At 55.2% G+C, this 26,703-nt stretch overlaps 11 protein-coding genes across 11 annotated transcripts; 5 read left to right on the top strand and 6 right to left on the bottom strand.

Annotated features, from left to right (window-relative positions):
• Positions 1-494: 494 nt before the first annotated feature.
• SETTUDRAFT_93575 (uncharacterized protein) lies at positions 495-1,547 on the top strand (the record flags this gene model as incomplete). The annotated part of the gene is made up of 1 exon (XM_008030298.1): positions 495-1,547. One exon carries the CDS (start codon positions 495-497, stop codon positions 1,545-1,547), a length of 1,053 nt encoding a protein of 350 aa, XP_008028489.1.
• A 51-nt stretch (positions 1,548-1,598) lies between these two features.
• On the bottom strand, positions 1,599-3,426 carry SETTUDRAFT_33097 (uncharacterized protein; the record flags this gene model as incomplete). Its single annotated transcript, XM_008029915.1, has 3 exons — positions 1,599-2,180; positions 2,230-3,163; positions 3,218-3,426. 3 exons carry the CDS (start codon positions 3,424-3,426, stop codon positions 1,599-1,601), a joined length of 1,725 nt encoding a protein of 574 aa, XP_008028106.1.
• Positions 3,427-3,717: 291 nt separating this feature from the next.
• Positions 3,718-4,693, top strand: SETTUDRAFT_92211 (uncharacterized protein; the record flags this gene model as incomplete). The annotated part of the gene is made up of 4 exons (XM_008030299.1): positions 3,718-3,748; positions 3,797-3,856; positions 3,912-4,299; positions 4,351-4,693. 4 exons carry the CDS (start codon positions 3,718-3,720, stop codon positions 4,691-4,693), a joined length of 822 nt encoding a protein of 273 aa, XP_008028490.1.
• Positions 4,694-4,942: 249 nt separating this feature from the next.
• Positions 4,943-5,575, bottom strand: SETTUDRAFT_21451 (uncharacterized protein; the record flags this gene model as incomplete). The annotated part of the gene is made up of 4 exons (XM_008029825.1): positions 4,943-5,192; positions 5,243-5,378; positions 5,446-5,489; positions 5,571-5,575. 4 exons carry the CDS (start codon positions 5,573-5,575, stop codon positions 4,943-4,945), a joined length of 435 nt encoding a protein of 144 aa, XP_008028016.1.
• Positions 5,576-6,315: 740 nt separating this feature from the next.
• SETTUDRAFT_172615 (uncharacterized protein) lies at positions 6,316-10,638 on the top strand. The gene is made up of 4 exons (XM_008030300.1): positions 6,316-6,454; positions 6,509-8,819; positions 8,874-10,023; positions 10,072-10,638. Exons 1-4 carry the CDS (start codon positions 6,413-6,415, stop codon positions 10,139-10,141), a joined length of 3,573 nt encoding a protein of 1,190 aa, XP_008028491.1. The 5' UTR covers positions 6,316-6,412; the 3' UTR covers positions 10,142-10,638.
• A 22-nt stretch (positions 10,639-10,660) lies between these two features.
• Positions 10,661-11,735, top strand: SETTUDRAFT_164381 (uncharacterized protein). The gene is made up of 2 exons (XM_008030301.1): positions 10,661-10,996; positions 11,049-11,735. Exons 1-2 carry the CDS (start codon positions 10,789-10,791, stop codon positions 11,522-11,524), a joined length of 684 nt encoding a protein of 227 aa, XP_008028492.1. The 5' UTR covers positions 10,661-10,788; the 3' UTR covers positions 11,525-11,735.
• Positions 11,736-11,884: 149 nt separating this feature from the next.
• SETTUDRAFT_172617 (uncharacterized protein) lies at positions 11,885-18,394 on the bottom strand (the record flags this gene model as incomplete). The annotated part of the gene is made up of 6 exons (XM_008030302.1): positions 11,885-13,405; positions 13,454-13,891; positions 14,266-14,828; positions 14,880-17,049; positions 17,902-18,236; positions 18,321-18,394. Coding segments are annotated over 6 exons (5,096 nt in total), but the record flags the coding sequence as incomplete, so codon positions are not given.
• A 1,015-nt stretch (positions 18,395-19,409) lies between these two features.
• SETTUDRAFT_164382 (glycoside hydrolase family 61 protein) lies at positions 19,410-20,758 on the bottom strand. The gene is made up of 3 exons (XM_008030303.1): positions 20,149-20,758; positions 19,664-20,089; positions 19,410-19,613 (listed from the first exon to the last, which is right to left on the bottom strand). The coding sequence occupies exons 1-3, from the start codon at positions 20,678-20,680 to the stop codon at positions 19,594-19,596; spliced, it is 978 nt and encodes a 325-aa protein (XP_008028494.1). The 5' UTR covers positions 20,681-20,758; the 3' UTR covers positions 19,410-19,593.
• A 467-nt stretch (positions 20,759-21,225) lies between these two features.
• Positions 21,226-22,395, bottom strand: SETTUDRAFT_21457 (uncharacterized protein; the record flags this gene model as incomplete). Its single annotated transcript, XM_008029826.1, has 1 exon — positions 21,226-22,395. The coding sequence occupies one exon, from the start codon at positions 22,393-22,395 to the stop codon at positions 21,226-21,228; it is 1,170 nt and encodes a 389-aa protein (XP_008028017.1).
• A 431-nt stretch (positions 22,396-22,826) lies between these two features.
• Positions 22,827-23,676, top strand: SETTUDRAFT_33105 (uncharacterized protein; the record flags this gene model as incomplete). Its single annotated transcript, XM_008029916.1, has 5 exons — positions 22,827-23,148; positions 23,202-23,237; positions 23,395-23,443; positions 23,476-23,564; positions 23,618-23,676. The coding sequence occupies 5 exons, from the start codon at positions 22,827-22,829 to the stop codon at positions 23,674-23,676; spliced, it is 555 nt and encodes a 184-aa protein (XP_008028107.1).
• A 626-nt stretch (positions 23,677-24,302) lies between these two features.
• SETTUDRAFT_21459 (uncharacterized protein) lies at positions 24,303-25,457 on the bottom strand (the record flags this gene model as incomplete). The annotated part of the gene is made up of 1 exon (XM_008029827.1): positions 24,303-25,457. One exon carries the CDS (start codon positions 25,455-25,457, stop codon positions 24,303-24,305), a length of 1,155 nt encoding a protein of 384 aa, XP_008028018.1.
• Between the last annotated feature and the right edge of the window lie 1,246 nt (positions 25,458-26,703).

A 26,703-nucleotide genomic window follows, 5' to 3' on the forward strand; every position in this document is an offset into this window, starting at 1 on the left:
GGAAGCCGCAAGTGGGGCAGCAGATCGACGGTTGGGATCTTTGTCCTCTACTTATCGCCGAATCCATTGCCCCCTTTGGTCGCTTTCTTCCCCTCAAATCTCCAGACCGGGCTATGCCGCGTGTCTCTTGCCATCGGTGTAGTGCCTCGTCAGCCGCATGGCGGTACTCGCACTCGGGTCAGCTACGCCCACAGCTGTTGGTGCGCCTGGGCTTCGCAGCACGAACCGAAGCGGGGTCCCGAATACTAGTAGCAGCATAGCATTTGACGGTGAGCCGCCGTGGTAATAGGAATATATATTGCTCTTTGTAAAACGAACAAATGCAAAAAATGGTTCTCCATGTTGCCATTACCCTTTCATAGAAACAAGTCTCCAGTGGTGTGTAGCCTTCACTACCAAAAAAGGTACTGCACCATGACCATGCCCTCAGGATGCATCGTACTGATACTCGCAGCTTAGCCATGGGCAGTGTAACCCCACAGTCTACCAGTACCATGTCCCACCCGCTCCCCCGCCGAATCGATGTACACTCGCATTTCCTCCCGCCATTCTACCGTACTGCGCTAGCTGAAAATGGGCACACATTCCCTGACGGCATGCCAGCCATCCCCGAGTGGTCTCCTGAATACCATCTGGAAATGATGAGCATCGCCAATGTCTCCAAGTCCATCCTGTCTGTTTCTTCGCCAGGAACGCACATAGTCGCTGGGAACGACGCACTATGCAGAGATCTAACACGTCAATGCAATGCCTACGCCGCACAGCTCAAAGCGCAGCATCCAGACAAATTTGGCGTGTGGGCCGCGCTGCCACTTCCAGACGTTGAAGCAAGTCTGCTGGAGATCGAGACGTGTCTTGGCGAGGAAGCTGAGGGCTTCGGCCTCATGACCAACTATCACGGCAATTATGTTGGTGCCGAATCGATGGATCGCGTGTTTGATAAACTCAACCAGATAGCCGCAACCGTCTTCATCCATCCCACCAAGCCGTGCATAAAGCAATGCCACGATACGTCGAGCGCGCAAACTACGGCTGCTCTTCCCCTTGGCGACCAGTACCCTGTCCCTATTTTTGAGTTCTTCTTCGACACTGCGCGCGCCGTCATCAATCTCTTCAGCACGGGGACCGTGGATCGCTGCCCAAACATCAAGTTCATCATTCCGCATTCCGGGGGTGCGTTGCCACCGCTCATGACACGCTTCATTCAGTTCTCAAGCGTGGTACCTGGAGGGCGGAAACTGGATGCGCCGACGGTGCGGCGCCAACTCGAAACACAGTTCTACTTTGACCTGGCTGGGTTCGCCTTCGACGGGCTCAGCGGCGGAAACGGGCAGCTGAAGGCCTTCGCCCAAGGCTTTGATTTCTCTTACGAGCGGTTTTTGTATGGCAGTGATTTTCCTTTTACGCAAACGCAGTTTGTAAAGTCGTTTGCGGATCGCATGAAGGATGGTCTGGAGCATCTTTACAACGAGGAAGAGAGAAAGGCGATGTATGAAGGTAATGCAGTCAAGCTGCTAGAGCAAGGAAAGAAGAAGAATGTGGGATGACTTGAATGCCACGCGGAATAAGAATAAATTCGACTACTTTTGAGGCAAAGTCTATATGTACTTGTACGGGTTCATGATGCCGTTCTGATGTTTTGTTAGCATAAACTTTTGGAGCGAATCAATGTGAATATGACTTACAGGGTCGTACAGATCCTTAATCTGCTTCATTAACCTGATCATGGTCTCACTCTTGCTGTATCCAATATAAGGCTTCTTGGTCACACCCAGGCCGTGTTCAGCACTGATGCTGCCGTTTCGCTTTTGCACCCACTCATAGACGAATGGCTCAAGCTGCTTCTCTACGGTCTTGTCAAACTTTCTTACTGGGATGTTGAGGTGCAGGTTGGCGTCGCCCATGTGGCCGTATCCAACGACATCAACCACGGGGTGAGTCGGCTCGCTACCGAGCAGCCCAGCCTCGGTCAAGCGATCACGTGTTTCATTGACTAGATCGTAGAGCTCTGCAATCGGGATCGACAGGTCGTACTTGTAGACACCACCGTCATGGCCGAGGCACTCGGTGATACCTTCACGCCATGACCAGAGCTCCTGGATCTGAGTTTGATCCTGAGCGAGGACACCGTCCGAGACAACTTCGGTCTCCATGACATGCTCTAGGAAAGTTTGCAGTTTCTTCAGAAAAGTCAGTTGTTGCAACATTTGAGTAAAAATGCTAGCTTACCTCACTGTCGTGATCGGCATTGGAGCCACTGGTCTCAATCAGGCAGTAGAATGGGTACTCTCCTTCGAGAGGCATCTTCTTACCAGTCACTCTGTTGACCAGTTTCTGTGTACGTCCATCCATCAGTTCGAAAGCTGACAGAATCTCGGAAAGATGGCCCTTGGCCTCGATATAGGCCTTTTGGACCTTTTCATAACTTTCAAGACCAAAGTATGCGACGTTGACGGCGGGCGACCTTCGAGGACAAATGATGGAAACCTTTGTGATGATGCCGATTGTGCCCTCTCCACCAATGAAGAGCTGCTTCAGGTCGTATCCAGTGTTATTTTTGCGAAGCGTCGAAAGGTCATCCACAATAGTGCCGTCAGGGAGAACAGCCTCAATGCCGAGTACGTTGCCGTGGAAGCTGCCATAGCGCAGTAAACGGAGACCACCAGCGTTGGTTGCGACATTGCCACCAATATAACATGAACCCTTTGCACCGAGATCCAAGGGGAAAATGTGCTTCTTCTCGGCGAGGAAGTTGTCGGCGTTCTCCAGGATGACACCGGCATCGGCGACAAGGATGCCGGACACTTCGTCAAAGGACCTGATTTGGTTCATCTTCTGCATGTTGATGACAATCTCATCGAAGACGGGCACAGAGCCACCGACAAGGCCGGTGTTTCCACCTTGTGGGACGACAGCAAGCATGTTTTGGTTGCAGTATTTGAGGATCTTGCTGACCTCTTCGGTAGTGCTGGGCTTGAGAACCAACGTCGTGTGGCCTCTGAACTTGCGCATCCAGTCACTGTTAAAGGGCTCGATATCGGCCGATGCATCTTTTGAGACACCATCGATAACGGCAGAATCTGAGCCCAGCAAATCTTTGAAGTATTGGACGTGCTCTGTGGTCACCTTTGCGAATTTAGAATCACGTTTCAGATGGGGGTATCTGCGCGGCTTAGCCAGGTTTGAAAAAAACTAGCGCAAAGGAGAGAAATCTTACGACTCCGAGGTGAATTTGATTGATTTTGAAGAGGCGGTTGGGCCCTTGACACCGCCCTGCTCATCTGGCTGATGTGGCTCCGAAGTCGCCGACGTGCTTCCAGTCCAGCGAACTTGACTTGTCGGTCGTAGGCATTGGTGGCGAGAGAGCGTACGAGAAGAGACTGCAGTTCGCCGCAGCGAGGATATCAAACGCGCCGAAGGGGCCATGGCTACCGACGTCGAGGAAATGCAAAGCCAAATTTAATTTGTCCAAAGATGGCGTCAGTGACTCTGGTAATATGGATGACATAAGCCGAACGGGAAGCCGAAAGTGAAAGCACGGACCACTGTGCTTGGCGCAGGTTAGGCGGGAGCATCGACGCGGCCAGCTCTGGAGCTCCCGCGGCCAGCTTGTCGCCTGTAACATCTTCCAGCCCCGCCCTCGCACTACCCACAGCCCCTGCTGTATATCAGAGATAGTCCAGGAAGCCTGCAGCAAAGTCGTCGAATTTCTTCACAATGGCGTCCGGCTACGATCGAGCTCTCTCCGGTACGGGCATGTAGCAACGCAAGTGGGTGGTTGAGCTAACTGCGTCAGTCTTCAGTCCTGACGGTCACGTCTTCCAGGTCGAATATGCGTTGGAGGCAGTCAAGAGAGGTGGGTCGCTGCTGCCGCATGATTTACAAAGGCAAAGACTGACCAGTCATTCCAGGAACATGCGCTGTCGGTGTCAAGGGCTCAGACATAGTAGTACTCGGATGCGAAAAGCGATCAGCAATGAAGCTGCAAGATACGCGGATTACGCCCTCGAAGATCTGCCTCGTCGATACCCATGTCGCCCTCGCCTTTGCTGGACTCAACGCCGACGCCCGCATCCTGGTCGACAAGGCCCGTCTGGAAGCACAATCACATCGCCTCACAGTTGAAGATCCCGTCTCGATAGAGTACATTACAAAGTACGTTGCCGGTGTGCAGCAGAGGTACACACAGAGCGGTGGTGTGCGCCCGTTCGGCATCAGTACGCTCATTGTCGGCTTTGACCCCAACGACAAGACCCCGCGCCTGTACCAGACGGAGCCCTCTGGCATCTACTCGGCATGGTATGTTCGCCCAGCTGGTGTTGATGTGTGGCCATGCTAATGCTATGCTAGGAAAGCGAATGCGATTGGGCGGTCGAGCAAGACGGTGCGCGAGTTTCTCGAACGTAACCACAAAGAAGGCATGGACCGGGAGGAGACGATCAAGCTGACCGTCAAGTCATTGCTCGAGGTGGTGCAGACGGGAGCGAAGAACATTGAGATTGCCATTATGGCGCCGGGCAAGGCCATCGAGATGCTGCCTGTCGAGGACATTGAAAAGTACGTGGACAACATCAACACGGAGAAGCAGGAGGAGGCGGCGAACAGGAGGCCCGGAAGGCAGCCCGGCACGGGACAGGCAGCCATCCTGACGCGCCCGGCGGCAGGCGAGGGCTCGGGAGCGAGTGGCGCGTAGAGGCACGGATAATGAGTGACGGCAAAAAGACATGAAGAGCAGAGCAATTGGCGTCTTATGGTAGACCTTGATGAACCTGTCTAGTACAGATGTACGATGAGCTAGTTGCACACGGAGGGCATATCTAGCATGTTACCCAGCAGCTTGTTCTGCCCAATCCCCCGCTCGTTTGCGTGATGTTGGTAGGCATGGTGGCTGGTGTGTCGTTGCCCGTGGTATCCGTTGGAGTCGGTGTAGAGCGGTACATGGTCAGCCGAGCTTGTACGAGGCTTCCTTGACGTCGGAGATGCTGGGGAGCTGCTCGCTGCGCACACGGTCGTCCTTGAGCATTCTGCGGGCGGGCGTGGTTAGATAGGATACTGCAGTGCCGTGGTGGGCTGGCGGGGTGGCGGCATACCGGGAGTCTTTGCGCACGTCTTCGCCCTCTACCTGCAGCGAGGCCTTTGGGGTCTTGGCCTCGAGGACAAAGTGGTTGTCGCAGTGGGGACAGTACTCGTCGCTGCGCCCCGTCAGTGTCGGCGCAGGGACACTCGGCGCCTGTCGACTTACGCATCCTCGAACTCGCGCGCGTCTTTGCGAAAGGCCTTTTTGCACTTTTTGCAGATGAAGGTCATGTCAAACGTCTGCATGAGCGCGTGGTTGGTCTGCTCGGCATGGCATTCTGCGCAGTCAAACCACTTCTTGCCTAGGGCCCGTGGTGGTCAGCACGCGTCCATGATGGGCGGGCCTGGTGCTGGGGCGGGGCGACATACAGCAGGGGGAGCGGATGGAGACTTGGGCGTTGAGGATGTGCTTGCTGCATGGGTGTCGTGTATCAGCGGGCTGCCCAGGCGGCGGTGGCGGCGGCGGCGGCGGAGGAGAAGGCGGGCATACTCACCACATGGCGGCGGCGTCGTTGCAGTAGTATGTATCTTGGGTGAATCTGGATGGATTACAGCACCAGTGCGTCCATGGACAGACTGACGGGCTGCAGGCGGGCTGGCTAGTTGGGCGGCGGTTCTGGGGCGAGGTCGTGTATAATTCGCCGGGTGCCTGATCGCCGGGCATTGGCATGGCTAAGATGCTGACGGTTCCTGGGCAGCTGTTAGTGGAGCAGCATGACGGCAGCAGAGACACGACACGACACGACACAACAACACAGCACAGCACAGCACAGCACAGCACAGCACAGCACAGCACAGCACAGCACAGCACAGCACGACACGGCGACACCGCCCCGGGCCGCGCTGCGCTGCAACTGCGCGACTCTACTCTGCTCTCCCCGGCCGGCCGCAGCCCGACGCCCGCCGCCTCTGTCTGGTGCTGGTGCTGCTGAAACATAATACTCATCTCACCCCGCCCACGCCCGTATTCCCTGTCCGCCCACAGCCTGTGAACTTACGCGTCTCCACCAGGGAGCCCAGCCCTGCCCTACCTTTCCCTACCCTGCCGCCCTACACTCTGCTGCCCACTCCCGCACCCACTGCCACCCTCTCCTGCTCCCCTCCCCTCCCCTACCCACCCACTGCCGCCAGCCCACGGCGTCGCCTGGGAGCCGTGGCTGTATGACCACGACGGAGCCACTGTCTTCTCTCCTCCCTCGCCCCTCCACCTCGACCACCACCACCACCACCACCACTGCCGCCGCCGCCAGCAGCGCCAAATGGGAAGCAGGCCTCGCCGGTCCATGAGCAGTTATAGGATACCTTCTGGTGCCGGCTGACGACCAATCCTCCCGCCATGGACAACCCGCACCAAGAGAATATGGATGGCTCCTCCATAGTAAGCCCACCCGCCGCCAGCGCGCCCAACCCTCTCTGCTCACCCTCGCCACAGAAGCCAGTCTCCTCGCTGCGCGCCCAATTCGAGAATCTCCTCAGCACAAACAAGTCAAATGCGCCGCCCGCCTCGCGCCAGCGCTCGCCCGGCGCCCCCGGCGACCGCCTGGCCATGCCCGACGACCAGCGACGCAGCAACGGGCGCATATCCTTGGACATGCCCAGAGAACACTTTGCGCACGCCTCGCCCAGCGTGGCCGACTACAGCGGGACAGGCTCGGTCACGCCGCGCTCGAGCACACTGGGGCGCATGCCATGGAACACTGGGAAACCACGCCCCACGTCCATGATGGCCTTCTCTCCGCCCAGGTCGCCCACACGGTCACCGCCAAAGGTCACGGTGCAATCCCCCAAATCTCCCCCCAAGTCGGGAGCCGCCTCAGACATCCATGCGCCCCAGCCGTCGCGATCCACCTCTCATGCCGCCCTCGACCCTCCCATGCCACCGTCCAACGGGTCAGGCTACTTCAAGATACCCAGTCGCGGCACCACGCCCGGCCACGACTCGAAGCCCGTCTTCCCGGCCACTGCAAACACCAGCCCGTCGAACGATCCGCGAAAAAGTGACCGGCCCGTATCGTCTGCGCCTCCGGTACCTCCGCCTGTGAACCGGGCTGGCAAGCCCAAGATAGGCCAAAAGTCGCATTCCGTCGACGCGGCCGCCCACGGCAATCTCGCGCCAGACGCCTCGCACGATGCTGCAGACCTGTCTCCTTTCAGCACCCCGCCCAGCAGCAGCGGAGAGGGCGAGTCGTCTCCCCCTGTCAACTCTGCATTTCCGAGACCCAAGCCGAATGCAACACATAGCGGATACTTTGCACAACCGCCTGTGCATTCTATGCCTGAGAAGCCACCTTTGACCGACGCTCGCTCAATGGGAAGGCAAGCTGGGAGAAAAGTACCGCCACCACCACCCTCGTTAAGCGACCTGCCAGATGACCGGCCCTCACTACCCGCTCGACGAGAGAAGGACAACTTTGATTTGCGCAAGAGTGTGCAGCTACAAAGAGCCGCGCCCCCCGACGTGCCTGTGCGACGCTCTTTTGATCAATCGCGCCCGGCTCATCTAGTGCAAGACACGAACAACAAATTCATGCCACCCCCTCGACGAATGAACACAATCGCCGGCATGTCAGCGGCATCCGGCAAGCCATTGGAGCCCCCGAGACCGCCACCACCACGAAACTCTGGAGAGATGAGACGGTCTTCTCAGACACCTTCTGTTCAGGCCTCACAGCTGTCACAGCCGCGGTTTTACGATTCAGACGATGAAGATACCAGTGAAGAGAAGCAACCGGCCACCGCTCTAACCGAATATCCAGACTCTTCTCAAGCAAACCGAAGACCACCCGTATTCCCCGACGGCACCACTGGAATTCCGACGGGCTACGAGACCAAACTCTTTGCCATCTGCGGCGATTACATATGCACCACGGGCTACGTGACAAATGTATGGAATGTCCTCAATGGGCGCTTGCTCATGAGCTTGGCGCATGGTGACACAGTCAAAGCGACAGCAATTGCATTCCGACCGGCGAAAGATGTCGAGGACGAGGGCAAGCGATTGTGGTTGGGCACCAACACTGGCGAAATGCATGAGATTGACATTCCCACGCAGAGTGTAGTGCACACTAAGAGCAATGCTCATGCGAGGGGCGTCATTGTTAAGATTTTTCGATACGCCTCGGAAATGTGGTCTATCGACGAGGATGGCGTAATTCACATTTGGCCAGCAGGTGACACCGGGTGCCCGTCCTTACAGCAAACTCCGCACACATTCCGCATACCCCGTGGACATACCTTTTCGATTATATCCGGATCGCAACTATGGATTGCCTCAACCAAAGACATACGGGTCTATTCACGCACCATGGATGGCAACCATTTTGTTCAAACGACTGAAAGTCCTCTCTCACAGCTCAATGTTGGCGACGTCACTTCCGGCGCCATCATCAGTAGCCAGCCCGATCGCATCTATTTTGGACATGCGGATGGCAAGGTCACAATATACTCCAAGAAAAACCTAGAATGCCTTGGTATCGTGAACGTTAGCGTGTACAAGATCAGCTCGCTGGTGGGCGTGGGCGATTTCTTGTGGGCTGGCTACAGCACTGGCATGATTTATGTGTACGACACAAAATCCAATCCCTGGAGGGTCTTGAAGGATTGGAAAGCGCATGACAAGCCCATAGCGGGCATCTTGGCGGACCGTACAAGCATCTGGAAGCTCGACCGATTCCAAGTAGCGTCCCTAGGCACAGATACAATGCTGCGCATCTGGGATGGCATGATGAAGGATGATTGGCTTGGTAAGTTATTTTTGTTTGAGTCGGCTCTCATGTGAAAAGACTAACGAGGCACAGAAACCCTGATGCAACAACGTGACTCCGAGTATTGCGATTTCCGAGAACTTTCCTTACGGGTCATGACCTGGAATGCTGGTGCCACCAAACCCACGACGCTTCGGCAGACAGATGAAGATCGAAACTTCTTCCGGGAAATCATTGAGCCTGAAAATCCCCCCGACATTCTGGTTTTCGGTTTTCAGGAACTGGTAGACTTGGAGGACAAGAAGATTACCGCTAAGAGCATCTTCAAGAGAAAGAAGCACAAGGAGACTTCGGAGCATGAGCACATGTCTCATCAGTACCGAGCGTGGCGGGACCATCTGGTGCGCGTCTTGGATGAGCATTCCCCACACCAGAACTATGTGCTGCTGCATACTGCCAATCTCGTCGGTCTTTTCACGTGTGTCTTCATCAAGGAATCGGAGCGATCCAATATTCGCGATGTGTGTGGGGCAGAGATCAAGCTTGGATTCAGTGGCCGCGTGGGAAACAAAGGCGCTCTGGTTGTGCGCTTCTTTATCGACGACTCTTCGTTGTGCTTCATCAACTGCCATCTAGCGGCTGGCCAGACGCAGACGTTACATCGCAACAACGATGCAGCCGCCATCATGGAGAGCGCACCGCTGCCCAAGAATCGCTCGCCGACGTCCTGCGCAAACTACTTTGTCGGTGGAGGCGACGGTTCCATGATTCTTGATCACGAGATCTGCATCCTGAACGGCGATCTCAACTACCGCATCGACGCAATGCCTCGCAATACGGTCATTACTGCAGTCCAGCAAGGCAATCTAGCCAAGCTTCTGGAACGCGATCAACTGCTTCTTTCGCGAAAGCGCAACCCTGGTTTCCGTCTCCGTGCATTTACCGAGGCGCCTATCAACTTCGCCCCGACGTACAAGTACGATCCAGGCACAGACAACTACGACACTTCGGAGAAGCAGCGGTCGCCAGCATGGTGTGATCGACTCCTGTATCGTGGTCTGGGTCGAATCAAGCAATTGGAATATCGGCGGCATGACAGTATCAAAGTCTCGGATCACCGTCCTGTCAGCGGAAGATTCAAGCTTCGCGTAAAAACCATCAATACTAAGCGACAAGAAGCTTCACGAGACAAGGCCGAGGTAGAGTTTGAAGCTGTGCGACGGCGAATCGCAGGAGATATCAAGTAAGCTACACAAAAGTCCGGATTCCAGATAAGTACTGACAATGATAGGCTCGACTATCTAATCAACGTTTTCGGCTTGTCCACTCGTGAAGCACAGAAGCTACTTAAAGGAACATGAGAGTATGCGATATTTCGCAAACTATTGCCCACCAGGGTCCAAGCTATCCGTCCTTGTGCACCGGTACCAGAGCTAGACCTCCTACCAGCGTCCGGGCAGTGGAGACGTGTACGCCTCCAACGCGTGATGCAGTCATGACTTAGCAGACGCACGGTTACTCGCAGTATCAGGGATACCAGCCACGGCTCACAGCAGACAAGGATGCAACACCGATCGCGATGGAATGGGGGATGTGGGACATTATGACGTTTCGGGAATGGGGTAATGGAAAAAGCATTGCGTTTGAGGGGCAAATGTAGGCCTCGCACAGCAAAGACGAAAAGGCGCATTCCTCCTGATGATCGGTGCCCGCAATCAGGCACAATAGGAGCTAGAGCGCGTGAGGGCGCGTAGTAGTAGTTCACAGTTGGCGGTCATGGTGACGTCAGATGCGCGTATGGCAACAAATAAAACATCAATCATGACGGTGAAAAAGCACCAAAATCACCCCTCCTCACCTTCACTAGACCTCATTCATGTCCGCAGCTTCAATTGCATTCCCTCGATCACCACTACTAACGACATCAAACGCTCTACCTCGCGCACGACAACTGGTATCGCACCTCACACGACCACAACACGTCGCGCTCTCCAAGACTGCCTTCAGAATGGACAAGGACCAGAGCCGTGGGGAGTCAACGACGGGAATCTCAGAGTGGAAGCAGCGCGCCCCGTACCGCATCCACGAGAAGAATGACGACTTTGACGTCAAATACGAGGCCAACTGCCACTGCGGAAAGGTCAAGTACCAGCTCAGCCGGAGAGAGCCCCTAGACAGCAAGCTCTGCCACTGCACTACATGCCAGACGCAGCACGGTGAGTATTGATGCGTAGCCCTGTCCCTGATACCATTGCTAACACACTGCAGCTGCACCCTTCCAGTGGGCGGCCATTTTCCACAAGACAGACATCAACTTCACGCACGGCCACCACAACCTCGAGTGGTACGACCCGACGGAGAAATCGATTGAGCACAAGCTGCCCTGCAAGGTGCGCTGCTCGTACTGCCACTCGCCCATCATGGACGAAGGCCGCAACATGATTCTGCTGTTCCCCTCGCTCGTGCACCTCAAGACGGACGAGGACAAGGCCTACTTCAAGCCCCGCTGCCACATGTTCTACGGCCAGCGCGTCATGGACATCCCCGATGGCCTGCCCAAGTGGAGCGGCCTGAGCGGCGAGTCGGATCTCATCGAGGATAGCCCGCCGGACATGGTGAGGGACCATGAGCGTAAGCGCGAAGATGAGCGCAATCAGGAGCTGGAGAAGGGCAAGCCTGATGATGTGACGCAGGAGGGCACCAAGCAGGGTAGGAAGGAGGGCGCGGGCTCGAATACGACTTGAGCGTGAGGAGCTTGCAAACCCTTGGCTGGCAAGGGCGTTGCTCTTGTACCCATTTCGAGGCCGTTAAGCATTATCCCATGATATGGACTGTATGGACTGTCCAGGCTCCGCAGAAGGACATGACGAAAGCGGAGTTTTGGCGAAAAAAGTCTGGAAAGACAAAAGATAGCACACGAGCGGATAGGATACCCGAATGACGATGATAACCAACAACCCTTTCTTATTGTTCTTCAAAGAAAAAAGCAAAATGAACCACGAATTCGTGGCTTCGTCTTGTTTCATTTTAGCTCATGACTAAGTAACTAACTCTCTCTATACATTTCCCCCCCCCCCCCATCTCAACAAACATTTAGTCCAGTTCCTTCTTACTTGCTCTTACCCGTGGGAATCTGAAACGCAACAACGGGCTGTCCATGCTCAAACGCCTTGTCGATCCTAAAGAAGCCCTTGCGATCAAACTGGACAATATCATCCACCTTGAGCTGCGCAACATTGCAATCAGCGAGCGCCTTTGTCCTCGTCTCGGTGCTTGGATTAAGGAAGTCCTCAAGCGTATCCTCAGGCTCGAGCTTATCCTTTGTAATGAGGTAGTCAAAGTCGACGAGGTCAATGGGGACGAGATCCTGGTCCTTGGAGAGCCATGTTACTTTTTTGGCCGTCTTCTTGACGTCGCCCTGGAGATGGAGCTCGAGTTCGAGGGCGGTGACGGTGTTGCCGATGCCGTTCTTGGCCATGTCGATGGGGTTGAGCGAGTGCGAGATTTTGCGCACAATGGCGTTGCCCCAGTTCATGAGGGTGATTTCTTCGTCTTGGGCAAATGATTGCGCGTCGGCTTGCTCCATGAGCACCGAGGAGCTGAAGACGACCTTCTTGTTGCCGAGATCGTATTTGGCGTGCTTGGGCTTGTCCTCGGAGATGATGCCTTCGCGCGCGCCGATAATGGTTACCGGGACGCGGCCTGCATCGTCAATGGCCGTGTACCGTGCGGCAGTGGGCTCAATGTGCTTCTTGTTGGTAGCCCAGAAGGCGAACCAGTCTTGGTTGACAATGTTCTTGGAGGGCCCTTGCTTGAGGATGAACTCGCGGAGAGCGGGAATGACGGCTCCGCGGCGACGGACGCCGCGGACAGTTGGCATGCGCGGGTCGTCCCAGCCAGTGACGATGCCTGCGTCGACAATCTTGGTGAGCTTGCGCTTGGACAGGACAGTCTTGACAAAGTTGAGGCGAGCAAAGCCCCAGTTGTGCACCTTGCGCAGCTTAAGGTTCTTGATGAACCACTGGTACTGCGCGTCGCGGTCGTTGTACTCGGTGGTACGGAGTGCGTGCGTAACACCCTCGAGAGCGTCGACAATTGGGCAGCAAAAGTCGTAGGTAGGGTAGATCTTCCACTTCTCGCCGGTGCGGTGATGAGCCTCAGGGTTGCAACGGTAGATGACGGGGTCACGCATAGCCTTGTTCGGGTCGTCGACCGACATCTTTGCACGAATGCACCACTTCAGGCCCTCCTCATTGCCCTTCTTCATCTCCTCAAAGCGTGCCAAGTTGTCCTCAACACTCGAGTCGCGACGCGCGCTAGCAATGCCGTTCATGCGCTCGTCACGCATCTTCTCCTGAATCGTATCATCTGCATATGCAAGTCCATCCTTGATGGCCTGCACGCAGGTCTCGTACAATTGGTCAAACCAGTCACTGGTGTACGAGACTTGGTCTGGCTTGATGCCTAGAAGCGCGCAGTCTTCAACAATGGCATCTTGGAACTCCTGCTTCTCCTTGGTGGGGTTGGTGTCGTCGAATCGCAGCAAAAGCTTGCCCTTGTACTTCTCGTGCGCAAAGTAGTCGTTCAACAACGCAGCCTTTGCGTGCCCAATGTGAAGATAGCCTCTGCACAGAATTAGTTCCACACACTTCAACTACCCAAGGAAAACTCACGAAGGCTCAGGAGGAAACCTAGTGACAATACCGCTGCCATCTCCCACATCCTGCAGACCAATGTCGTAGTTGGCATCATCATTCTTGCCCTCCTTCTTGCCCTTTGCCCCCTCTTTACCCTGTCCTCCGCTAACAACAACCACGCTCTGCGGGTACGCCTCCTCAATGTAGCGGAACCAGCGACACAAGCTATTCATCAGATCCTGCTTTACAAAGGCATGCGCCACGCGGTTCTCGCGAATTGTCTTCCATACTGTCGTATCGGCATCGCTGAGTGTGTAGCCGACAATGTGCGAGCGTAGAGTGAGGTGTGCATCAAGCTCAAGAAGGTGGGGCTCAATTTGCTTCAGGTTGAGGGGCTTGAGGGCCTCGGCACGGGTTTGCCATTCAGCGATAGCGGCGTCCATAGTGATGTGCTTCGGTGGTGATGGAGACGGACTCAAAGAAGCGTTGCCACGTCTGGAAAATGTTGTGGTGGGATCATCTGAGAGTGAGGGGCAGGCGCTTATCTTATCAGTCAGGTACAAGCGCCTGAGTCACGGACATCCCTGCTCACGCTACGTCACTTGTTTTCACGTACTTCTCCAAAGCAGTGCGAAATTTACCCAAATACTCCATAATCATATTAGAACGCCACTCCCATATCCTACAGAACGCCTAGTTATGCGAATTATCTATCGCGACCGTCGCTAGCATGCAAAGACAAAAAGCAACAAGTACCAAACGCTACATCATTACAAGTCGTCAATGTATACTTTGGGAAGAAGGAAAGGAAAAGCGCGTCAAAAAAAGAAACAATGCATTAGGTGCACTCCCATTGAGCGAAGACGCACCATCTCGCGCTGCGATCTGCGAGAACCAAACCTCTCCATGTTCCTTTTTCTCCAATTTTGATGACCGTTTCCCACGCTGTGCCATCGGCATCGCTAAGACCGCCCATGTGCTCATTCTTCCTTGTTAAACGAATGATCTTACCAGAGGGTGTCTGTATCGCTAATTTCGCAGGCTTGGTACTGCCGCTGCCTCCTGAGCCCGAAGAAGCCAGAGATGGGTTGGTGTAGTTAGAGCCCGTCGCAGATATGCTTTGCATACTCATTGCGGATGCGGGCCGAGCGAAGGGATTGGGGGAGGATCGACCATGCAATGCAGGGCTAGGCTCGGGCGACTTCGTGAGAGACGACGGATGTTGGCGGACGCAAAAGACAAAGGTATTGTTCAGAGCCAAGCTTGCGCACTGCGGCTGAGCGACATAGAGATCATGTCTCTGGGCGTGCGGCGTAGGATGGAGGGTTAGGAATGAGTAGGGAGGATTGGTGCCAGAATGCGTCAAGGGCAGACCAATCGCCAGGTTGTGAGGATTGAGCTTGTTCGAATGCTGTAAAGGATTAGTCGACTGGCTCCACAAATCAGTGAGAAAAGTGCTTACCATCAGTCCTCGAGGTCCTGCATAGATTTTCAGGACACCCTGGCCTCCATCGGTTGGGAGAAGTGCTTTGACCGTGTAACGCTTCTGTCCTCCAAACCACTCCGCCTGTGACAAGGCTGGCTTTTTGATTATGTCTCCGCTCTCGAATACGTCACCATCCATGTCTTGAGAGTAGCATCTTGCCTCAACCTCGGCCACGCATTCTACATCCTCTGGTACGTCGATGTAGATATGTGCCATCTCGAGATTGTCCAAGTTCAGGATGCTGGTGTCAAAGTTGACCACGTTAAGATGGTGCTTGAAGTACGTGGGCGTCGCGCAGGGCAAGGCCATGAGTACCTCGTGTGGCTGCGGCGGGCAAATGTGTTGCTGTTCAGGGAGAAGCGGCACATGCGAGTAACAAATTTCCAGTGGCCGTGCGAGGAAGTACCAGGTCTCAGCCATGGATGTCCCAGCAGTGGAATAATGCACGCGTTTCGGATGAGTAGGCCCAGCGAGGGAGCAGTCCATCACGCGCCACTCACCTTCCACAATAACCGCGTTCCAATAATGGTTCGGTCTGGCAACACTCTCCAGGTCAAGCGGCTCGCCCGGCGTTTTCAGATAGCCACGTACCACTTCAGCGTGCATGCCAACAGACGCGCACATTTCAGCCACTACCATGGCAATCTCTTCAGAGCAGCCACGCTTGCTTTGCAGTACGTGGCGCGGATCCATCTTACCCTCAAAATCCTCTTCCCAGGAGATCCGCTCGCTCACCCAGGTGAAGATGGCGCGTAGGCGCTGAATGTCGCTCCGGTAGGGTCGGCATATATAGCTCTGGGCCAGGGTAGCAGGGTTAGTTCCGAGAGGAATGCTGTTAATGAAGCGTGCGCTCTTGTCCACGTGGGCAAGACTGCAAGCCGAAAAATCAGTTGGTTCAGTGATGGGAAGTCCATCAAGGCCTTCGTCACCTTGAGCCGATTCGTAGAGAATGTCAATGGGGTTCAAGACGGGGTAATCCATCATCTCGCATCTCTCAGCACGCTCTGCGCGCTCATTCTTGCTCAATGAGTTGGACCGGTTAATGTCTCTCCGGACTTGTACCCAGTCGACTGTCCCGAGACCCGTATCCCTTGAGCTGCTGGTTGAGGGAACTGTAGGACCGCCTTCAATGCCCATCTGCTCCGTAGCATCCATGCGGCTTGCAGCACGGCTGCTAGAACGGCCTGCAGCGCGACTAGCTGCTCGGGATCCAGGTCGACTAATAGTGTCGATGGTGCTGCGCGCATTGGCCGCCTGCGTCTTTGCAGTATCAATCATCTTTCTGAAGAACCCGCTGCGCTTCGCCTTTGGCCGCCTCAAACCACCAAGCGGATCAGGGTCGTCGGTGGCTGGCGTATTGCTAGCGGCTTGCTGATGGTCGCTCGAGCTTGGTCGCGAGTGAGAGGAGGCGTGACTCGAGTGATAGGTCACACCCGTAAAAGGCGTCTCTGGCCGCTCATCGTCGAAACCATAACCTTTGCCTGCTGTGTCCTTTATGCTCATGAGACTCTTGGGCCGATCCTTGCCAAACTTTTTGCGGTAATAGCTTCCAGCGCTAGTGGCACTCATGTTTGTAGCAGAGTGCCCGGACATTAAGCTGCGATTAGTGCTGCTACTAGTCTGAGTCGTAGTCGTTGAGTTCGTTTTGCTCGTAAATGTGCGGCCGAGTGCATTACGGCCAATGTCGTAGGCAGACTTGCGGTTCCGGAGTACCCTCGATCCTTTGCGCTCCACTTCTTGCTCAAGGGTGCCCATAGATGATGTCGGTCTGTGGCCTGCGGTGCCCGAAGTCTTCAGTGGTACCAGTGGTCCTTGGTCGTCGTCCATAAACATTTCGTTACTCCGGTTCTTCTCTTGCTGTTGCATCCGGCGTAGTCGACTTTCCATGCGCTGCATGTAGTTGTTGACATCCGGTGGTCCATCATCATCGTCATCATCATCTTGATCAAGGGCGGACTGTGTCCGAACTTTCTGGGCCGACGCCTGGTACACTTGATCAAAGGCCTCCGGAGACCATGGCGTTGCCGATGCGGGAACCTGTTCGGGCGATTCGGGACTCTGTGTCGTGGTCATGTCTTGCAAAGATGACATGACATCGTTCATTGCTGTCGTAAGAGGAGATGGCGTAAAGTGACCGCCGTGTGACCTTGGGTCAGGCGAAGGCGGTTCGGGGGTGTGGTAGCCGTGCTGCGGAGGAGGGGCGGGAGAAGGCGATCGGCTCGGGTTGTAGGCAACACGGTGGGGTGGTGGAGGCGGAGGCGGAGGCGAGTCGAGAGGTTCTCCATACTCATCTTGGTACGGTGCGGGCGATGGGCCACGGCTATGATCTAGTTGGTGTTGATACGGCGCAGGCGACGGGCCACGGCTGTGATCCAGTTGGTGTTGGTATGGTGCGGGGGATGGACCGCGACTATGATCCAGCTGATCCTGGTACGGAGACGGGGAAGGCCCTCGGTCGTATGCGCGGTACTGGAAAGAGGGAGCGGGCGAAGGCTTTCGAAACGAGGGAGCTGGAGAAGGGCCTCTGTCGTAGGCTCGGTATTGAAACGAAGGCGCCGGGGATACTGCTCGCGAATGCTGTTGGTACTGTGCCGGTGGTGGAGCGGGTGACGGGGCGCGGTACGGGGCATAGGCTGGCTGTGGTGGCGGCGCGGGCGACACTGCTCTGGTGTAGTGTTGTTGCTGGACGGGAGGTACCGGCGAGATGGCACGAGACTGCTGGCGGTGGTGTTGGTGTTGGTATTGGTGTTGTTGCGGGTGCGGGTGCGGGTGCGGGTGTTGATATTGTGCTGGCGGAGCAGAGGAATGGGTGCTCATGTGTGAGCCATGCCGTGATGGTGCAGGCGCTGGGGACACGGCTCGGGCTACCGGCGTTCTCTTGATAGGTGGTCGCGGGGACACGGCGCGCAGGTTGGATGGCCCTCTTGCCGGAGGAGCAGCTGGGGGCGGGCTCTCGCGGCTCTCAACGGACGATCTCTTCATGGACGAATACGGCGACTTTGTTTTGACGGTGCCGTTGGTCGCGTTGATGCCGCCTGCTCGGAGTCGTTCGCGGGCGGCAGCAGCCGGGTTTGGGGCGCCTGCAGCAGCGTAGGCCGTGAAGGGCTTCCTGAACATGCTCTTCTGCTTCTGGGGCACGGGCTTGGGCTGTTCCTGGGCGCTGTTCTGCCTCGACATGCTCCCGCCGCTGCCATTGCGGGCCCAGGGCTGGTAGTCTTCACTGAGCAGCTCGACAAAGTTGGAGGGAAACAGGCCGACCATGCGCCTGTCGCGCTTGAGGCGGCCCATCCACCACGAGCCATCGCCGGCGTTGAGCACCTCGATCAGGTCGCCCTCTATGAAGCCGAGGTCGCGCTTGGTCTGGAGAAGCGGTCAGGCAACAGGGCGTAGCAACGAGCAGCTAGGGAGCAAACTTACCTCGCCGCCCCACGAGTAGATGGCCTTGCACCAGCAGGGAAAGCGCGTGGGCAGCGCCTGGCCGACGGCCATGATGGGCGGTGGAGGGCGTGCGGGAGCGGCTCTTGGTGGGCGAGCTGGTGGTTGATGGGCAACGGCATGCGTCGGTCGGGGTGGTTACGGGCGAGGGGGGGAGGGAGTAGGTGGTGGAAGAGGATGGGGGAGGTTGGGTGGGCCGCGCCACAGTCGAGGTCGCTGGTATGCAGCAGCAGTGACGGACAAGAGGGCGAGCGCACGGCGAGATGGAGATGGACAGGCCGCGGATGTAGGCCGTCGACAGTAATGCACACGGCGGAGAGATAGGCGGGCGGCGCGGGGGGGAGAGCAGAGCTAGCTAGAGCAAGGCCCATGCGAGCGAGGCAATTGACGTCTGGCTGGGCGTGGGTTGATTTGATGTTTACCGACTCGGGTCGCTGCTTCCCCAGCAACGCCCGCCCAGCTGCGCCCCGCCCCGCCGAGACATTCACCACCACGTCCCATGTCCACGTCACTCAGCCCGCCATCGCCATCGCCATCGCCATCGCCATCGCCTTGCCGCCCTCGACTAATCGCATCATCCACGCCGCCTGCTGACACCCACGCACCGTCTGCCCCGGCCCCTGGCGCGCTGCATCGTGCAATGTGCATGGCAATGCAGGGCAAACCCACGGGCAGCACGCCGCGAGCTGCAGGTCCGCCTTTCTTCTTCTTCTTTTTCTGCTGCTCCATCCGTCTGCATCGATGCATGAGCCGTGGGATGGCCGCGCTGAACCACGGCGCGTCGGCCATTCTCCTGTGCGGCTGCATGGCGATGCGCTAACAGACAAGCCTCGCCGCCTGCAGCCCGACGCGCTTAGCCCCCCATGGTGCAAGATTGGCGGCCACCGCATCCTCTGGTCGCTAACACGCTGTTCACCGCGGCATACAACACAGCCTTCAATACTCTCGGACGCCCCAGTCGACGGCCCATGAATCAGTCGCTCCCAGCCAGCCCGACGGCTGCGGCATCGCTCGGCCCCAGCACGCAGCCGTTCATCACAAAGCAGCACTGCATGTTCAGGCACGCACAAACGGGTATAAAGCGTAAATTGCATATTCACATTGCCCTAGAGCTAAGTACTGCATGCACATGTAGATCGAAAATAGCGCCGCTAGGGCGGATGATGAAAAGATTCCCTTCCCTTCCGTGTCTTCCTCCTCCGCTACGGACGACTTTTGCGCTTACTGGGCCGACTTGGTCGAGTCGCAGTTCGCATCAGTGTGAGGTGCGGCGGCCTGCACTTTGTCAGCACCGGCTGTATTAGCTGGCTTGGCTCCATTATTACCGTATGGGCTGTTGCCGGCAGGCTGTCCCCAGTTACCGTAGGGGCTGCTACCAGACTGTCCATTACCGTTGGGGTTGCCACCAGGCTGTCCATTTTGGCCGTTAGGGCTGCCAGCAGGTTGTCCACTTTGGCCGTTAGGGCTGCTGGCAGCCTGTTCATTTTCGGCGGCGGGGCTGCTGGCGGGGTTGCTGGCAGGCTGTCCGCTGCTGGGCGTGCTGCTGCTGGGCGTGCTGCTGCCAGAGGCACCGCTGCCTCCAGACGGGTTCCAGAGCTTGGGGCCGGGCATAGGGTAGGACGTGGGGTTGCTCCACTTGTTGAAAGCAATACCGGGGTCCTCAGCGCTGTAGAGACCGGGAATCTTCACAGTGGGGCCAAGAGTACCGGCGCCCGAGGACTCGATGTTGAGCTGGAAGCACTCCATGTAGACTGGAGATTGGTGAGTTAGCATACCCAAGCTAATGTTATATAGGGACAAATTGACTTACACTGGGCCTTTCCAACGTGGCCCTCGTGGATGGCAATGTGCTCGACGCGCACAAGGTATTCGCCCTTGGGGATTTGCTCCTGGATGGTCCACTCGATCTGGTCCTTCTGCCACGTCGCCCACGCAGTGTCGACGCCGGGCGTGCTGGGGTTGGTGAGGCCAAGCTCGACGACCTTGGTCCACTCGCCGCTGCCATCGTAGTCGGCAACCTTGCCAGGCGCCTTGGAGACGTAGACGAATCCAGGGCCGGGGTGCTCAATCTTCTCGTTGAAGAAGAGCTTGAAGCCAATCGTGTCACCAGCCTTGACGGTGTAGGTGCCCGTGTTGCCGGGCTTGGCTCCCTGGTTGCACCTAAGGTCGGGCGAGTTGACAATGTCTTTGGCGTACGAGGGCTGGTACGAGTTGGTGTTCTTGCGGGCGTAGGCGTATTCGCCTCCGACAGTCTGACCTTTGTTGGTCACGAGGTTGAAGATGTAGTGGGCGTCGACAGCCAAGGGGGCCGCCAGCAGAGAGAGGAAAGAGCCAGTCTTCATGGTGAAAGTGAAAGGAGAGAACTTGAATATATTCAAAAGAAACGAATGTGGAAGCGAAGGGATGAATCGAAAGTCGATGACTGCGATGCTTCTCCCAGCCAGGCCGACGGGCACCTACTTATACCGCATACTGTGTATTACTGTATTACTACGCATCCGGTACGTGCCGTCAGTATCCTCGATGGGTGGCGCTGCGACTGGCGTCCAAGACTTTGTCTTCATCTATCTCCGCCATGCCAACCCCGCGAGGCCCTGTCGCAAAGCCGGTCGGCATCCACTCTGCCCGCCTACTATTCTCGTTCTAGCCGCGTCTTTAATGAGGGGACGAATGCCAACCTCAGGCTCAAACCGACTTAAGCGGTCGCCAAGAGGGCGCGGCCGCCAAACAAGAAGCAGCGCCGCCAAGCCCAAGAGCCCTTCATCTGTTTCATGTTTCATGCCCCCATCGCCTTGGCAATTTGTGTACGCATCCAAATTCTCCTATTAGTCCCGCGGGTATCCCTACCTGTCACCTTGTCAAAGTGATCCACCGTGGCGGTCAGCGCCTAGCCGATACGCAAGCATTGCATAATGCCCTCCTGGACCGCATCGTTGTATGCGAGGAACCGATTCCGCCTCGTTTCCAGCTTCTCCAGCATGACTCCCAACGAAACATCGAAGCACTGCTCAGCCTCCTGTTCCCGCGCGGCCAAGGGAAAGGCATCCACCTCGCCATCGAGCTCGCTGTCGCTGCGTGCATAGGCCATCCACTCACGCACAACGGGCTGCACGTTCGGTGGCAACACAGTAATCAAGTCGTCCAATGGCGCTCGACAGTGTGGGCATGTCGGAACGCCCGTCTTCTCCTCGTCCTCCCATACATCCACCCATGTTTGAAGACAAGCCTTGCCCATGAAATGGCCACACCGAGTCTTGACCGCGGGCTCCACATCTTCCGCGCCCGTGTCGCCAAACCCCTTTGTACACGCTGGGCAATCTCCGCAGTCAGAAGCAAGCGCCTCGCTGGTCCCGGGAGTAGTAAATGTCTCAACGGGCTTGGCGGTGTAAGGAGAAAGAATACCCTCTGCCTCGCATTGCAGATAGATTGTTTCCACGAGTTGGTACTCCTCGAGGGTGATTGAGCCTACGAGTCCGACCACTGCTTCCCACTCGAGAGACAGAGGCTTGCGTCTATTCACATAGCGCAGAAACTGGTACTGCTGAGGCAGCAAGCCATTCACATCCTCGGGCTCGACCTCAAAGTCGGGGTTGTCATATCGCAAGCTCCCGTCTGTCGGGAATGTGCCTCGACCTTGACGGCCCCGCCGGGTCAAGAATAGAATTCGTGCTAAGACAGCATAGCTGATCAAGCTGTCCATGTGGATGGACTCCATGTGAATTCTCGGACCATCGTGCTCTCTGCCCGCAAGAGGGAAAAGCTCTCGTCCGTGAGCTGCATACCGAAGGTAACGCTCAAAATGGCGAATCCGACCGAGAGTTTCAAGCTGGTCGTCCATTGTTGCTGGAGGAGGCCAGTCCTCTTCCCAATACTTGATGTCCAATTCCTCGTCAAAGAACAGGCGGATGTATTTGCCGATCAACATGACGGAATGCTTCCACTTTTCTAGCAGCTGAGACTGGTCCATGCCTTGAATGGTGGTATTGGCCATGAACCTCTCGATTTCCTCCCTGAGCTCGATGCACTCCTGGATTTCTTGTCTGCTGGCCTCGTCCATTGCGCTTTCTGATGAATCTGACGATATCTTTTTCGACGTGATGTTAGAGTCGATGTTGGTTGTAATCACAGATATTCAACTCTGGTGCAGAATCTGTAGGTAGAGGAATTGGTAGTTGCCTTCACAGCGCACCTCCACACCGCAACACAGTGAGTGACCTTTACCCAACACAGTGGCGATTTGTTTGACATTCACCCTATATCGCTGTTTGCTACTTTCCTCGTCGATCTACAACGTCCATACTGTGGTTCCATAACCCCACTCAGTATTCTCACAATGAATTGCTTCCGTCTAGATATTTATACAACCCCGCGATCTCGAAATAGTTGGAATCACAACAACATTCGAATCACAAGCAAGATATCCAGAAGACAGACTTCCATTCACAAAGCAGAAGCACACTAACAAAGCACGAATCCCATCTACAAAACATGCCTAACCACAGGAACTCCAACGGAGAACTCGTCCCCGTAGCGCTCGAGTGCGGTTTGACCGATTCCCCCCGCCTCATCGAGGCGGTGCACAAAGACATTACTGCGTTCTTGGCCGACACCAAGAAGCTGTTCATGGTCCAGTCGGGCCCTGAAAGCCCAGTCCAGCGGGCCGAAGCCTTGATGGAACAAATGGCGCTTGCGCTGTTCGACCTTCATGAAAAGATACGAGTCGAGCAGCGGGGCCTGTGGATGCAGGGACAGGTGAAAATAGCCTGCGAGGATATTGCAGCTTTGCAGGCGCTGGTCGCGAAGATATCTGGTAGGGAGTAGCGGCCTAGCACGCGTTAGAGGTGTGCGTACTTACCGCGCAAGACCATGGTAAGATTGATGGAGACAGAGACGAGGATTGTACGTAGCTTCTGAGTAGTGTCACGCGAGTAATTTAATTTTGTATCATGTCATTTATGCATTACATCACTACATGTGTCTCTTACGGGGTCTCTGCTTACTTTTTCAGTGGGGAAACCCCCCTCCCGATCCAGACGTGACTAGCTACGCTACACAGGTACAGGTTTCCAAATGGTTTCAACTCACACGGCGTGGGTAGTAAGTAGGTGTGTGTGGTCATGCTTGTTAATCTGCGTAGCTCTATCCCCACAGCCGAGACCAAAAACAAAACGGAAATTATCATCAGCTTCTGGAAACAAAAGCGAAGATCCGAAAAACAAGACGCTGGTAGGCTGCATGCATTGTGTGTGTGTGTGTGTGTGTGTGTGTGGAATGTACAGGGAACGAGATAGCAATCCCTCCCCCCAGCTGCAGGGCCAAGCCCCGTGCCGCTAAGTAGACATGGTCATGTATCATCCAGCCCTTCCCTCTCCCCCATCTCCCCCTGTTTTTGTCCGTCGTATCCACCACACACACACACACACACACACACACACACACACCCCACCCCACCCCAGCCTTAGTCTACTACATCCACAACAAACAATCCACAGTGACGAAAAATGTTTGTTTCGATTTTATTTTTTTCTGTGCAACTTCTTGGGGATCATCGCATACGCAAAACTAAAAGAAAAATGGTGGGTAAGATACTTATTATTCCATTCTGATTAAAATTTGGGAAAGGCGGGAGGAGGTGGAGGAGGAGGGTTTGTTTACTTACTAGTCATAATACATACCACACACACACACACCACACACTTTACTACGGACGGGGATTCATACTATTATAGTATTAACTACTATATACTATAAGAAGAACAAAAAAATATATTGTGTGTGAGAAATTAACGTCATATAATTTACATTTTTTTATTCTTATTTTTCTTAATCGTGCTGAGTGTGTGTTTGCATACTTAAGTAAGTACTTAATAGCTTTTTTTGGTTTCTGGTTTTTTTCTCTCTCTCTCTGTCTCTCCATCTCTCACAGAAATGCTTTTTGCAGGGAATGTCATATCTACCATGTATCTAATGCTCCAAATTGCGCCACATAATGTCCATCTCGAGCTCGTAGGCCGAGTCGACGGTAGATTGTAGACAGGTTACCATGTCTCGCACAGCACTGTCGTCGCCAGGGGCCGGCTCGTTTGAATCGCGTACGACACACAGAAAGAGTTCTTTTCGGCAGATGGGACACCGATGGCTATTTGGTTGTTGGGTTTGAATCCACGCTTGCAAACAGTCCTTGCAGAAGACGTGTTTACATGCGAGGGTGCGGACGACGTGAGCAGTCCCTGCCATGAGGCAAATGCTACATTCCAGTTCGCTCTGGCCTTCAGACTCTGCATCAACATCGTCGCCAGTATCAACTATCGTCACATCCTCTGTGAACTCTTCAATAGCAGGCTCGCTGCTCGCTGGAACCTGCGCATCCAGCATCCCATCCACATACCCCAGCACACTATGCACCTCGTTGACAAACGGCAGCATGTTCTCTCTCACATCAAAATCCGATTCTAGGTTGAGCTGCTGCTTCGCACGCCACAGATCCAAGTCCAAATCCTCATTCGACAACCCCAGCATACACGCGCGGTAATACAGCAGTCTGGTGTAGTAATTGTAGACATCACACTCGGCTTTGACGCGCTCCATGGGGTTGTCGGTGTCGTCGATGTCTGCGATCGCAGCAACGACACTGCTGATGTCCAATTCAAAGTCGTTCAGGAGGTCGGTGACGAGGGCTGCCACATCCATAAGGATAGGCGTGTGCAAGTCAGAGGGCAGGCGGCGGTATTCGTGCAGGCACGCTGTGAAGGGTGTATCCAGGATGCTCATGGATATGGATTCTAGACGGAATAACGGGATCGAGATACCTAGCTGGGCCACGTGCCACGCGTCGTGTAGAAAGTGTTTGAAGCTGGAGTTGGGGGGGTCGCTAGGTGTGGTGGTCAGGGTGCTTTCGGACGGAGGGGTGCTCCATGTGGGGAGAGGAGGGGGGGCAGAATGGGGGGACCAGGTAGGTGAGGAGGCGCGCTGTGGGCCGAGACCTAGGATGGTGAAAATGATGCTTGCGGCGGAGTCATCGGGGGAAAAGGTTGCTAAGCGGTCATCTGTGAGTGACAAGATTTCCTGAAACTCTTCGGCCAATGGGTCTTGTGATTGTGGATTTGGTAGGGCAGGCATGATGGCTGCGTTTGCTTTAGTCACGTCAGACTGTCGATTTGTTGCGGGGTCTCAGCAAGTTTAGTGTGTGGAAATGGAGAGGGAATGTTTGTGTGGATGTAATTGGGAATATTCCGAGTGGTCTTATCTTGTCGTGGGACTTGTGCCGATGTACGCTGTGTAGACACTGTACTTTCAAGCTTCACATTGTTGGTGTCTAGCATATGTTTTTGTTGATGCACTATGGTATGGATTTTCACACGGCCATGCATTTTATAGCCTGCACATAGGTTTGCTGACCATGTCACAGATATGGGTGTAGTAGCTGAATTTTGATACAAAAATTAGAGTAGCATTGTTAGACTAGTTACACAGAAGAGCGCAGTCCCAGGCTCTTCGAAGAACATCCGACAAAGTAATATAATGAGTACTAATCAGGTGACACGTCTAAAAAAACCCCTTTGAGCTACAGTGATCCATAACGTGAAGTAGCACCATTCGACATACTGCAACCCAATAGTTGAAAGGTGTTGGTGATACGTGAATATCCAACTCTTCACTGCCCATTCAAACAAAAACCGCTTTCCCAAGATTTGCTCACTCCTACATTCCCTGATCTTATCAGGGTCTAATAACCTTATTTCCACCACCATGGCACGCTCCCCAGTACACAGGCCTGTGCAGCCGCAAACATGGATCCCCGACTCACAGCCATGCTTATAGATGACGAACGCAGGAGAGAACACGCGTAGCGACAAATGCAACTCGCAGCTATGATGCGTATCCAAGCATCACTGAATGCGCAAGCCCAACAACAGCAACGAATACTAGCCCACACCCAACACCAGCAGATCGCAGCGCAAATCCACACCACTACCTTGACCTGGCCGTCCCGAGGACCCACGTCGCCACTTCATGCATCAGCATATCAGGCTCTGGGCGTCATTACGCCATCCCCAAATGCGCAAACAAGACCAGCGTATAATCCGTTTCGCAGCGGGCCGATAGGCAGTGACGGTAGTAGTTTCGTTTCAAGTTGCGACCTTGGCGACAGCGACTCGAGGCCAAGCGTTCCGCGATCTGGACCAGCGCCGCCAAGCGCGTCGGAGATTGATAAAGTACGCGGACATGGCGGAGCAGTCGTGTATTATTATTCCATTAGAGTCTATCTGCAGTCAGTGACTATGTAAGACTTTGGCCAGAAGCCGTTCTAGGTACAATTTGTTTAAAGTGAGAGTGTTCTCTGTATAGTACTGCTATTGTGCTG

This window comes from Exserohilum turcica (genome assembly GCF_000359705.1).
Source record: "Exserohilum turcica Et28A unplaced genomic scaffold SETTUscaffold_4, whole genome shotgun sequence".
Taxonomy (NCBI): domain Eukaryota; kingdom Fungi; phylum Ascomycota; class Dothideomycetes; order Pleosporales; family Pleosporaceae; genus Exserohilum; species Exserohilum turcicum.

Bases quoted from the DNA above. Each gene is read 5' to 3' on its own strand.
- SETTUDRAFT_172615 (XM_008030300.1), top strand. From the start codon at position 6,413: ATGGACAACCCGCACCAAGAGAATATGGATGGCTCCTCCATA. The intron at 6,455-6,508 runs GTAAGCCCACCC...CCCTCGCCACAG, and splicing joins ATATGGATGGCTCCTCCATA to AAGCCAGTCTCCTCGCTGCG. The intron at 8,820-8,873 runs GTAAGTTATTTT...AACGAGGCACAG, and splicing joins GATGAAGGATGATTGGCTTG to AAACCCTGATGCAACAACGT.
- SETTUDRAFT_164381 (XM_008030301.1), top strand. From the start codon at position 10,789: ATGGACAAGGACCAGAGCCGTGGGGAGTCAACGACGGGAATCTCAGAG. The intron at 10,997-11,048 runs GTGAGTATTGAT...AACACACTGCAG, and splicing joins TACATGCCAGACGCAGCACG to CTGCACCCTTCCAGTGGGCG.
- SETTUDRAFT_164382 (XM_008030303.1), bottom strand. From the start codon at position 20,680: ATGAAGACTGGCTCTTTCCTCTCTCTGCTGGCGGCCCCCTTGGCTGTC. The intron at 20,090-20,148 runs GTAAGTCAATTT...ACCAATCTCCAG, and splicing joins CCACGTTGGAAAGGCCCAGT to TCTACATGGAGTGCTTCCAG. The intron at 19,614-19,663 runs GTAATAATGGAG...GACAAAGTGCAG, and splicing joins TGCCGGCAACAGCCCATACG to GCCGCCGCACCTCACACTGA.